Consider the following 12,501-nt stretch of genomic DNA (forward strand, 5'->3'; position numbering starts at 1 on the left):
CGCTGAACTCAAAGCGGAACCGGACGAAGTTGACAAGCACTTTTCGCCTAATGGCTGTTCGTGTCGCGAGTGCGTACAGAACGATATCGTCGGAGGCGGTATGCGTAATTGCCGGGATGATTCCCATCTGCATCACTCTGGCTGAGGACGTAGCATGCTACCAGCGGAGAAATGAACGTAATGCAAGGAGACTGGTTCGAGTGGACTCGTTGGCTAAGTGGCAGCAATAGTGGTATAACGCGGAGAAAGGAAGGTGGACCCACCGACTCATTCTAAATGTGTCTACTTGGGTACATAGGAAGCATGGAGCGGTGAACTTCCATCTGACGCAGTTTTTGTCCGGGCATGGATACTTCCGGAAATACCTACATCGGGAGCATATCTGGGACACTGTCAACAGAGTTGTTACGAGTATACTCTCCGAGCTGCAAAGGAAGTGTCGAAGGGACCAACAAAGACATTGGTTGGAACGCCACAGTGGAACCATAAATAGGGTTTCGGGAGAAATTCCGCCGCCGGGAAACTCACCGACGGTGTAGACTGGGTCCACCACCGGGGACCAGTTGAGTAGTACGCGATGTAGCACCGGGCTCGAGTCGTCGGGGCGCCAGCGAACCGGACGTCAGGCTTCACCGGAATCGCCGGACCGACCTCGACACTCTACCGAGTAGCTCGTGAGTAGGCTAGATCCACCGTCGGGGATTAGACCGAGTAGACCGCGTCGAATAGCCAGAAGTGGATCGTTGGGGCGCCAGTGAACCGGAAGCTACGCTCCTCCCGGAATCACTGGATGAGCCTCAGCATCTGCTGGCTGGCCGTTGAGTAGGCTAGGTCCACCGCCGGGGACCGAGTAGACGAGGCGGGGAGCTTAATGGCTCACAGAAACGTACATCGGTATCGGGAACGGTCTGCCGCCGGGGAATTCACGATAGGGTAGATTCGGCGCCGTAGACTACCCGACAGAATCGTGACGAAAAGGGGAGCTAATTGGCTCACGAAACAAACACCGGTAACGAAAGAAATTCCGTTGTCGGTGAACTCTCAATCGGAGTAGGATAAGCGGTAAAGCTGTAAGATTTTAGTAGAGCTAAATGGCTCAAGAAAGCGGGTATCGGTGTCGGGGGAAATTCCTCCGTCGGGGAACTATCGGTCGGAGTAGGATGAGCTCACCGTTGAGCACTATCCAAGCGGATCGTGATAAGGCCGGGAGCTGAATGACTCACGGAAACATGAGCTGAATGGCTCAGGGAATTAGCACCTAAACGGCTCACCACAGGGACGAGAAATAAACGACGACATAATGGATGGAGACAAGAAGCAGGAGAGGAATCGAGAGTTAAATCAAAGCTCATAGGTCGTGCCACTTCATGAACCAAGCGAGGCTCCGAGATAGACCAGCAGAAAGAAGTAATACTATGACGTAGTTCCGTGGGGAAGAATGGCGTAAAAAGTAAGGAATGTTTTTAGTGGTTAGGCACGAACGTGAGTCGTGAGTCCCACACAGTGCCGATACACTACAGGCCATGCTTTTGAAGCTTTTTTAACCTCACTATAAAAAAATAAGTACAGGAGGGCAGCAAGGACAGGAAGGACAAGAGTCTAGGGGCTTAACGAGCCCCCTCCTCTTCCCCGGCCCTACTTATAAACCTCCAAATAGCCATAACTCCGAAAAGAGCTCCAATGAAGCGAGTCTGTGCCGCTTCTGCTAAGATCTTAAGATTTCAGTAATCTAAAATCATAGAAATAAAAGGCATTATGGCACACTGGTCATGGCGAACGCCAACGGACAGGACACGGATCACGAATTGGACGACGACTTTGGGCTGACAGGCGTGCTATTCAATTCCCTGAGTAAGGAAGGATGACACCGACTTGATATGGCGAGTGAGCTAACAGCACGGCTGCCTTCGTCCCAACAAAACCCTAGCTGGTCTCCGGGTACGTTCAAAACTTGTCTACATTTAGTTGGCGTCCGATCCTGCTCTGAACACTATTCCTCATGAAGGATAGTGTCAATCCTTGCATGACCTCACTGCTGGCATAGATAATCATGGATCACAAGAGGCTACTATGCACAACAAAAGGAGATAGCGGCCCCGAGTTGAGACCCACAAAAATGGAGCAAAACAAAGAGACTCCCATATACGGAGCGGCGCGGCGAATCCGTTCGCCAGAGGTGGTTTGGTGAGTTTGCTACAATCATTCAGTGAGTTTGCTACAATCATTCAGGCGAAGGGGAAGCAGCAGCAGCAAGAACAACCAAAACAGAGGGGGAGGAGTTATACTCCACAGACGACAAAAGTAGTGGCAGCGAAGTGCTTGGTGGAGCAGATCCACAAGTTTGTGGAGGCGAGACACGATGTCCATAAGGACATCAAGGAGATGGTCAGCAGAACCCGAAAGGCACTGCTGTCTGCCGCGAAGGAGTATGACACGGTAACGCGGAGGGCGGATGTAGCTGAGCGAGCATTGGTGTCGGCTAAGGCTACTATCTTCTTAGCTCCTCCGAAACAGGGTAAGAAGAAGAATATTGGAGTGGAGAACACGCCAGTTCCCATAACTCCAAAGAGGACAGGATCCTCGCAAGAAGACAAAAGACCAGGCGGGACAAAGTCTGCACGAGGACGCTGTTGTTGACGAAAGAAAGGAGAAAGCTGTTGTTGCCACCCAACATGGAGAAAGCTGGAGTACCGTTGTAGGTCGAGCTGGACGAAGTGCACATGACAAACCGGTTAAAAAAGAGGTACGAAGGAACAGACAGCCATGATTCGTTTACCGGTAACCGCTGCAAACAAGGCACTTGAGGTAGTCAAAGTTACAGTCCATGACCATTGAGAGCCGCCCCACGAGTGAATAAACAAGCGGAGAAATGCTTCAAGTGTTTGGGCTATGGATCTTTGGCAGGGGCTTGCAAAAGCCCCGATAGACCCGGGATGTGCTGGAAATGCGGGGGGACGGGCCATCTTGCAAGAGACGCAGAGGCCGAAGTGCTTGCTTTGCACCCCAGCGGAAGGAAACGACTATCAGACGGGTGGCTTTAAATGCCCAGCCTACAAGAAGGCGACTGCAGACCAACGGTAATAAGATAAATCCGAATCACTGTGGCACCGCACAGTCGACGACAGAAACTATGTGTGATGTCGCTTTGATCGCCGAGCCGTATTAAGTCCCCCCGTGATAACGGCAACGGGGTGGCGGATAGATCGGAAACAGCTGTGATACAAGTTATGGGTAGATTCTAGAAGTGGTAGAACGCTCATACGAGGGCTTCGCCAAAATCAGCAGCGTCTTCCTGTGTAGCTGTAACGCTCCTCCAAGGTGGACAGTGGAACAGTTGCAGTTGATCGGTCGGAAACTGGTGGTCATTGGTGGTGACTTCAACGCCTGGGCTGTAGAGTGGGGCAGTAGAGTAACGAACACAATAGGGTGTATCCTTCAAGAAGCTCTAGCGAAATTAGACGTACGATTGTGAAATGAAGGTTCTGTTGGCACATTTCGGTGAGATTGCAGGGAGTCTGTCATATACGTCACATTCTGTAGTCCTTTATTGACGGCGAACATGAATTGGAGAGTATGCGAAACGAATAAGCATAATGACCACCAGGCGATTCGTTATCGTAACGTTCAACGGAACCATGCTGCAGAACGAAGAAGGATGACAAGTGAGCGACAGTAGAAGACGAAAACCTTCAACAAAGACATCTTCGTTGAGGCACTTTGGCCGAATGGCGGGACCGAGAACGTGGATGCGGCTGACCTAACGGGTTGTGGCGGCTTGTGACGTCACAATGCCGCGAAAACTGTAACCATGCAATAAACGGCATCCAGATTACTTGTGGAACGAGACGCTTAATACGATATGCGTTGCTTGTCTCAGAGCCAGAAGGCGGGCTCAAAGAGCAATATCGGAGCCAGATAGAGAAGAGCGCAAGGCAGCGTTTCGGGAAGCTAGAGCCGCTTTACAACGGGAGATCAGACTGAACAAGTCAGATTGCCACAAGGAGCTGTGCCAAGAAATAGGCGTCAACCCTGGAGCGCCGCACACCGTGTCGTGATGGCGAAAATGAAGGGCTTGACGACACCAGCCGAAATGTGCCCGAGTAAGTAGAAGTTACTCGTCGAGGGTCTTTTCCCGAAGCACGATCCAACTATCTGGCCACTAACACCGTACGGCCAAAAAGAAAGAGCAAACACAGATGATCGGAAAGTGACCAACGACGAGCTCGCAGAAGCATCGATGCGCCTGACATCAAAGTAAGCCCCCGGTCCTGATGGAATACCAAATGTGGTGCTGAAAGCTGCGATTCTTGCATATCCGGACATGTTCAGGATGGTGTTGAAGAAGTGTTTAAATGAAGGCAACTTCCCCGAAATGCGTAAGGTCCAGAAAAGGGGGCTATTTCAAATGCAACATTTGGGCGATTTGCCGCCGTCATGTTTTTGCCGCCCAACCCGCCCTTAAATCGCCCACGGAACGCACCATTTAATCGCCCTTAATTGCCTAATATGAAAATTAAAAATAATACTTATTTTCGGATTCATTATCTACTCACATATACTTACCAGCATACTAGGTAATCACCACCAAATTATAAGAAGAATCAATGGTGAAATTGGTATTGCACTCTAAAACTTACCACAATCTGACGTTCATTAAGACTCTAGGTCAGAGATCTTATTCCACTATACTTACACACGATTTCACAATTTCCCACATTCTTTGGCTAAATGAAGTGCACTAGACAAACAAAGTACAAGGGAGAACACGCCAATTGTTCAAAAAACAATTTTAAGCTTAAGCCAAACATGAACCGCCAAGTTTGACAAAACGCGAAAACAACCAAGTCCATTTCAGCCGCCAGAAAATTTGTCTAAGTATTGAAATTGCCTTTAAATCGCATTCGAAAATTACATTTGTTCCGAGGGGCAATTAGCACAGGCGAGTTGAGTCAAACGTCAAACTTTTTAAATCATATGATCATGTTTGTCCGCATTTTTTTTGACAGGGAACGAACGCAATAGCGAGAGTCATGCCAAACGTTGGCGGCCCGAGAAGCATCTGCTATCTACTGTTTCGTAATCGCTACTCTGATGTGGGGTTCCTGCATGGGATGCAGCGCTGAAAACCAAACGGGATCGTTAAAAGCTTAACAGAATATTCCGGCTGATGGCCGCACGAGTCGCGAGTGCCTACAGAACAGTATCGTCGGAGGCAGTATGCGTTATCGCCGGGATGATCCCCATCTGCAGCACTCTGGCTGAGGACGTAGAATGTTACCAGCGGAGAAATGCACGCAATGCAAGGAGACTGGTTCGAGCAGACTTGTTGGCTAAGTGGCAGCAAAAGTGAGATAACGCGGAGAAAGGAAGGTGGACCCACCGACTCATCCCAAATGTGTCTGCTTGGGTACATAGGAAGCATGGAGACGTGAACTTCTATTTGACGCAGTTTTTGCCCGGCCATGGATGCTTCCGGAAATACCTGCAACGGTTTGGACACGCTTCGTCACCCCTTTGCCATTGGCGTCCAAAAATATGTAATGATTATTTTGAAAAATGATCAATGTCACCCCGGTTTACGGTAACGACATTGGTTAGAACGCCACAGTGGAACCACAAATAGGGTTTCGGGAGAAATTCCGCCGCCGGGGAACTTTACGATGGTGTAAACTTGGGCCATCGCCGGGGTCCAGTTGAGTAGTACGCGACATAGCACCAGGCTTGGGTCGTCGGGGTGCCAGTGAACTGGACGCCAGGCTTCACCGGAATCGTTGGACCGACCGACGACTAGATCAAAGTGGGGAGCTTAATGGCTCACAGAAACGTTCATCGGTATCGGGAGCAAACTACCGCCGGGGAATTCATGGTAGGGTAGATTAGCCGCCGTGGATTACAGAATCGTGACAAAAAGGGGAGCTTATTGGCTCACGAAACAAACACCGATAACGAAAGAAGTTCCGTTGTCGTGGAAGTCTCAGTCGAAGTAGGATAATATCCGAGTTGATATCGATAAAGCTGGGAGCTAAATAGCTCAAGGAAGCGGATATCGGTATCGGGGGAAATTCCTCCGTCGGAGAACTATCGGCCGGAGTAGGGTGAGTTCACTGTTGGGTAATATCCAAGTAGATCGTGATAAGGCCGGGAGCTGAATGACTCACGGAAACATGAGCCAAATGGCTCAAGGAATCAGCACCTAAACGGCTCACGGAGAGGAGAGCTAAACGGTGATGTAATAGATGGAGACTCATAGGTCATAGCTCATAGGTCGAGCCACTCTATGAAACAAGTGAGGCTCCGAGATAGAGTAGAAGAGAGAGGTGCGACGAAAGCACAACGATCCTCCCCACGAAGTAATACCTTGTCGTAGTTCCGTTGGGAAGAAGGACGTAAAAAGTAAGGAATATTTTTAGTGGTTAGGCACAAACGAGAGTCGTGAGTCCCACACTATAGACCAGGCTTTTGAAGCTTTTTAAACTTTACTATAAAAAAAAGAAAACATGCATGGGTCAGCAGGGGCTGGGGGACAGAACATTAGGGGCTTAACGACCCAACCCCCCCCCCCCTCGGACCTTGTGCGAGTTGAGGAGTCTTGCTGGGATACGGTGGGGCAAGGCAATATGGGGTTCTGCTGATCCTCTAGAAAAAGCCATATAAATCCGGAAGCAGCTCCATCGAAGCCAGTCGGTGCCGCCTCCGTCAATGTTCTATCCAAGACTTTAGCATAAAGCACCCTCACCCAACTGTAGTGCCAACCGGTACATTGGAATCGATATCAGCACGATCCGTATTACGGCATACTGGCGGCAGAACACGAATGTGAATAAGGATTTCATCAAAATTTCCACTACCCTAGTAAGGATGGGTGACACTTCCCCGAAACGGCAAGTGGGCTAATGGTACTGGCTGCCTCCCGTACCAATAAAACTTTGGTAGGTCTCTAAGTACGTTCGAAGCCCGGCACATTAGCCGGTGGAAGTAGGCTCAGTTGAACGCTCTTGATTAGCACCGATCCGGCTCTTAACGCAGTACCCCATTAAGGCCGCGTCAACCCTTGCATGCGACCACACTGCTCGAAAAGGTAACCATGGGAGTATGTGAGGCAACTACTTATCACGGGCGTAGATAGCGGAGCAACTGTGGTGAACCCGTTCGCCAAATGTGGGCCAGCGAGGTCGCCGACCTAGCATAACGAACAAGTGCGACAGCAAGTGCAACCGCAACAGCGAGAGTAGCCTAGAGAGGCCATACCGAGCACGATCGACGACAAACATACTGGACGCCAAGGAAAGCTAGGATTTCAGGAGCGCACGCCGAAACCAAGCATTGCCCAAGAAAACCAGCAGTCTGGGTTGTCTAAAGTGACGAAGTTGAGACAAAAAATCGAAAAACTCTACGAATTCGTGAAAAGCAAGGGCAACGTGCAAGAACAGATCAAGGATCTAGTGAATACTCCGTAACAGCAGCTGAATGCGAACAGATGGCATTACTAGAGCGAGCTGAAGCCGCCGAAAGGACGCCGAAGACCACAGAGATAGCGGAAGCAGACGCCGAAGGGTGACCGGTATTCTAGTTCTGTGAAAAGGATTATGGAAACGCCAGGGGAGGAGAAGGATCCTAAGAATCCCAAAAAGGTCGGTGAAGGACAGCAAAACAGCCGACAATCGCAGTGTGAATGGCGAACCGTAGAAACCAGAGAAGAGAGGAAGAAAAAAAAACAGACATAAAATGAGGAAAAGAAGAATAAGAAGAAAGAAGTCCTTCGGCCACGCCTGCAGGATCATAGGGAAGACGCTCTAGTCGTCAGAGCAAACGACGGTGTGACGTACGCTGCGATCCTCAAAAGGGTGAGAGAGGTTTCCCAAGTTGAAGGAGCTGGGGGAGAACGTTATAAGAACCAGGCGTACTCAGAATGGAGAAATACTGTGCGAGCTGAAGAAAAATCCATTGATTAAGAGCTCGACCTATCAGGAACTCGTGACAGAAGTGGTCGAGCGCAGGAATCTGGACGAGATCACAACGGAAGACGAAGTGAGAAGCGCGATAATAGAGCAATTTAACCTGGAGAAAGAGCAGATATTAATCAGGTCGAGGATGGCGTACAGTGGCACAAAGACAGCAGAGATACTCTTATCGCCAACCGCAGCCAACAAGTGGTGAAAAAAGTGAAGTTTTGTGAAATTTAAAAAAATAACATATTTTAGGTGAAAATGAACATTTTTATCGATGGCAGGGATTTAGGGTTCCAACTAAATCCTTTTGAAGAAATTTAAAAAAAAATTGAGCGAGACTTCACAGTATAAAAACCAAAGTCTTGTGAACCTAAAAGATGTTAGTTTTTAAAATTTCACAAAACTTTGGTTTAAAACTGTGAAGCCCCGTTCCAATTCTTTTTTCAAAAATTTCTTTCTTTCCTGGGACTCCAAACTTTTGCCAATTTTTTCGTTCTGCTCCCCGACCTTATGTTGAACAGTGTTATTCATGTTTTCAAGAACTGGTTCATGATGCATAGTACAATAGTTACGATGAGCACAATGGTCATAAGTTAAAATAATAATAAAATAATGAAATATGATTCATGGATTAGTGAAGTAGTTTATGATGGCCAGTACACGATTTACGATTTACCTTGCGTACTTGTGATATTTAGAGGATATCTTTAAGCATTTCCAATTTCATGCAACATGTTCATGAAATTTTCACATGAACTTTTTCACAAAATATGGAGTATTTTATTCGTGGAATCATTTTGTTCTATGCACTATTTCATGGAATCTCAAATATGTTCAGCTGCTAGCGACCAGTAATATGTACGAGCAGTGAATATAAGAAAATTATTAGGACCTCGAACATCGATATTCATTTGAAAAGATTCAGTGTGATGTCTGGATAGAAAAAGAAAACTGCGCTGAGTGCGATAAGGCGAAGTGAAATTGCGAATATCATGATAAAACTGCTGATATTATGAACATGAGTTACATCACTCCACGTGTAAACTTTGAATGTAAGCTCAAGAATAAAATATCACGATAACGTGCATATAAATTACGAAAATCCTGACTGAGATGCTGACATTATGGACATAAATCACGAAAATATCACGACAACATGAAGAAAAATTACGAAAATCGTGAATAAGATCCGGAAATCACGAACATACCTCATTACACGTGATTAAAATATCGAAATTCCTCAAATCATGAAAATGAATAACTCTACTCATGACTAAATTATCACGATGACGTGAATAGAAATTATGAAAATCGCAACTGAAATCATGAAATCATGGACATAAAACACGCTATTATGAAAGAAAAATCCGACGGTGAACTCACCGTAACGTGATGAGAAATTATGAAAATCGCGAAAAAGCTTCTTAAATCATGAACATCGTTTAACAGTCGACTTTATTCCCAAATTATGAACCAGAAACATAACAAAAACTAAACGTGTCCAGGGAATAACAACAGTAACTTAACCAAACATTCTAATGTAACGACGTCATGTATATATTCGGGACGAGCAAGTTTTTTTGGAAACACAAACAGTTCCATGAATACGAGGTCTATAATTCATAATCTCAGGAGCTTGATCACGGTTTTCATAAATCCTTCAGTTCACGAAAGCGTGAACTTTTATTCATGAACTTATGAACGGATTTTTCTTTCCATGCACTCTGTTCACAGATCACTACTGCAGAATTTCGGACTGCCTCAGTTCTATTGAGGCTCTTCGTGCGATGAAACTAAAAAAACGATTCCCGTGTTTTCTGGGGAAGATACGGGAGTCCCTGTATACTTTATCTGAAAAATCTTAGCAGGTTACCTTTATTTGGGTCCCTTCTCATTGCTCTATCCCGGGCACTAAAAATGCGGACTCTTTAGTAAAGGTGGGATGATGGGGGGGGGAGGGGGGTAGATGACATTTTTGAAAGACCAATTTTTTCAATGCTTTTTTCAGTATTTGTCATCAGAGGACACTTATCAATCGGCGAACCTCATGGAGCAATGAGGAACTTGGACGTTGGCTACATTCTATTATCCCCAAGGTATATACAAAGCTTTGTTTCAGGAGGATTTATGCGTGTCGGAATTTCATTCGCGTAATCTCCCGGCAACATGTAGGATGCGCATCGTATAGAGCTTGCAGAGAGTAGTCTGTGCGCTTGTGACAAAGGCTATCACGACATCGAGCACGTTGTCTGGATATGCGCAGGGTATTTTTACGCCAGGTCTCAGATAAAAGATTTCCTTCGCGTCCGAGGTAGACCACCCAATGTTCCAGTTCGAGATATGCTAGCAAATCTCGTTCCCTGCTGGTCCAGATAATACCAACCGTCGACCCAGTTCTTGACGTCTTGGTAGCCCGAGGCTCCATATAATTTCGCAGATCTCCCGTTTGCCTAAAAGTTGAAAGTTTTATTCTTCTTTCCCTGTGACCAGGTCCGCCTTCTCTCCCCTGTTCTTGATACAACTGCTTCTACACTGATGTTGGAAATAAGTCACACTCCCTCAGAATATCTTGTTCAAGTATCAGACTCCGCTACAAAAATGAAATTTACATTCCGTATTACTAGTTTTAAGATAGCTGTATTTGTTCATAAAAAAACTATTCTTCCTCATCTTTTATATCAAATTGAATTTCTAATTTTTCTCTACTCATAAAAAATATTTCAATATCCTTCTAGTTTTAAGATATTTAATGTTAAACATGGCACCGTCAAGCTAACGCATTTGTGCCTATCAAATAAACGAATTGACTAAACAATCAACTGATTTGATAACCCCATAGCGCGAAGCGAATAAATGCTAATGACTTATTTCCTCCGAAAAATTATATTCCCTTGAACCATTACATAGGTATGCCTTTTCAGAAGTTCAGAAGAGTAAATTGTTAATCGTAAATATTTCTCTTCAGTGTTTGTTTACACACATGTTACGATCACCGATTTGATTATAAAAATCAAAATGTATTGATATTACTTTTTAAATAAAAAAAACTCCTGTCACTGTAAAATAAATTCATTGGCACCAACGTTATACATTTTCCCCATGTATATTATCATTCGAAATTGTACAGAACTGCAGTCTACTGCTCTTTCCGCAGCAGATAAGAACCTTTCCTTGAACTGTTGTTTATTAATCCATCCTTGATAATCTTCAAATGTCGTTGCTTTCAATGACAGGCATCTCGTCGAAAACGATGAACTGTAACAAATTACAAAAATTTATAGTACACTAACAATTCCTCATGGTTGCTTGACTGTGCTTCTTACACGTTTACAAGGACTGGATTTCATCAGTGGCCGGTAGAACAAATCAAACACGTCGATCAACCGAGGTGCTTGACACTCGTCCAGCTTCGACTGAAAACATTCACGTACATCGGCCAGTTCTCCACACTGTTTGGCACCGTAGTGAGACAGATCCATCGCTTCCGTAGAATTTGAAATTTTATCGATGCATTCTGATGCGTAATCCCCGGCTTTGTCAAAACACTGGTAAAAGTTTCTGTCATTCACTGTGGAAAAGGTTAAGTTATAGCTTGTATTTCGTTCTACTGATCTTGACGAAATACTCACTGAAAAATATTTCGCCGTCATTCCGACAAATGAAACGGACTGCCTCTGGAAGCAGGTTGAAAAGAATATCTATAATTTCGGTGTCTTCCTGTTCCAGACACGATCGGAATTTGTTGAGTGCTGGGTTTAAGCAACTAATCGAATCCTCAAGCTGGGGACAGTATCTGAAATTATTTCGAAATGAACACAATATCGACAGAAACCGCGACGTTCACTAACTTAGCGAAAAATTGCTTTCGGGTCGCATTGGACAACGAATCCAAATCAGTGGTAAATCCGTCCACATCAAGCTTTTCAACGGCACAAAGGGGCACTAAACCGATGTCGGATAGGATCTGGTCGAAGGTTTCATTGGAACCCGTATTCTTCTGACAGGCTGCACGAATTTCGTTTAGGGCTTCATTGGTCTCTCCGGATTCCTCCGACGACGAGTTGTCCTTCTCGGTGGGTGGGATGCGCCCGGCGATGGATGCTTCATAGAAGGTAGAAGAAAGGTAAAGTTACTAGCGTACGATTCATAAATAGTCGGAACGGTAGACATTACCTGCCACTAGGGCAGCCAACAGGGATAGCACAATCTGTACTCTACTTTTCATCTTGGCGATGATTGGGGGTTGTTGTTACTTTTAGAATCAGCGTTATACTGGCGATGCTGCAGGTTCGAGTCGAGTGTTTTTACTCACTGATAACGATTAGTAGTTTACTATTACTTCATGTTTGGTGGATTCCTACTAAAGGCGATTACAGCGAACACATTGGTGTTCGTTAAATCGAAGTGTACATATATGTTTGGTTTAACCTAATCCACATGAGTAATATGTTTGGGGAGGAAGATGCACTGATACGGTTAAAGAGCAGTTGTAGGACACAATTTAAAGTAAAAAAAACGATTTAATCTGCCTAGCAGTGAGATGAAACATTTC

General features: G+C 45.6%; 1 protein-coding gene across 1 annotated transcript; it reads right to left on the reverse strand.

The window, feature by feature from the left end:
* Nucleotides 1-10,813: 10,813 nt before the first annotated feature.
* Nucleotides 10,814-12,276, reverse strand: LOC131681596 (27 kDa hemolymph protein-like). Its single transcript, XM_058962487.1, has 5 exons — nt 12,123-12,276; nt 11,798-12,050; nt 11,579-11,742; nt 11,273-11,517; nt 10,814-11,204 (listed from the first exon to the last, which is right to left on the reverse strand). Exons 1-5 carry the CDS (start codon nt 12,172-12,174, stop codon nt 11,157-11,159), a joined length of 762 nt encoding a protein of 253 aa, XP_058818470.1. The 5' UTR covers nt 12,175-12,276; the 3' UTR covers nt 10,814-11,156.
* Nucleotides 12,277-12,501: the final 225 nt, after the last annotated feature.

Source organism: Topomyia yanbarensis, chromosome 2 (assembly GCF_030247195.1).
Source record: "Topomyia yanbarensis strain Yona2022 chromosome 2, ASM3024719v1, whole genome shotgun sequence".
NCBI classification, from domain to species: Eukaryota; Metazoa; Arthropoda; class Insecta; order Diptera; family Culicidae; genus Topomyia; species Topomyia yanbarensis.

Excerpts from the sequence above, each read along its gene's own strand:
- LOC131681596 (XM_058962487.1), bottom strand. The coding sequence starts at position 12,174 with ATGAAAAGTAGAGTACAGATTGTGCTATCCCTGTTGGCTGCCCTAGTG. Across the intron at positions 11,743-11,797 it reads CGAAAGCAATTTTTCGCTAA|ATACTGTCCCCAGCTTGAGG; the intron begins GTTAGTGAACGT and ends AAATAATTTCAG. Across the intron at positions 11,518-11,578 it reads TGACGGCGAAATATTTTTCA|TGAATGACAGAAACTTTTAC; the intron begins GTGAGTATTTCG and ends CCTTTTCCACAG.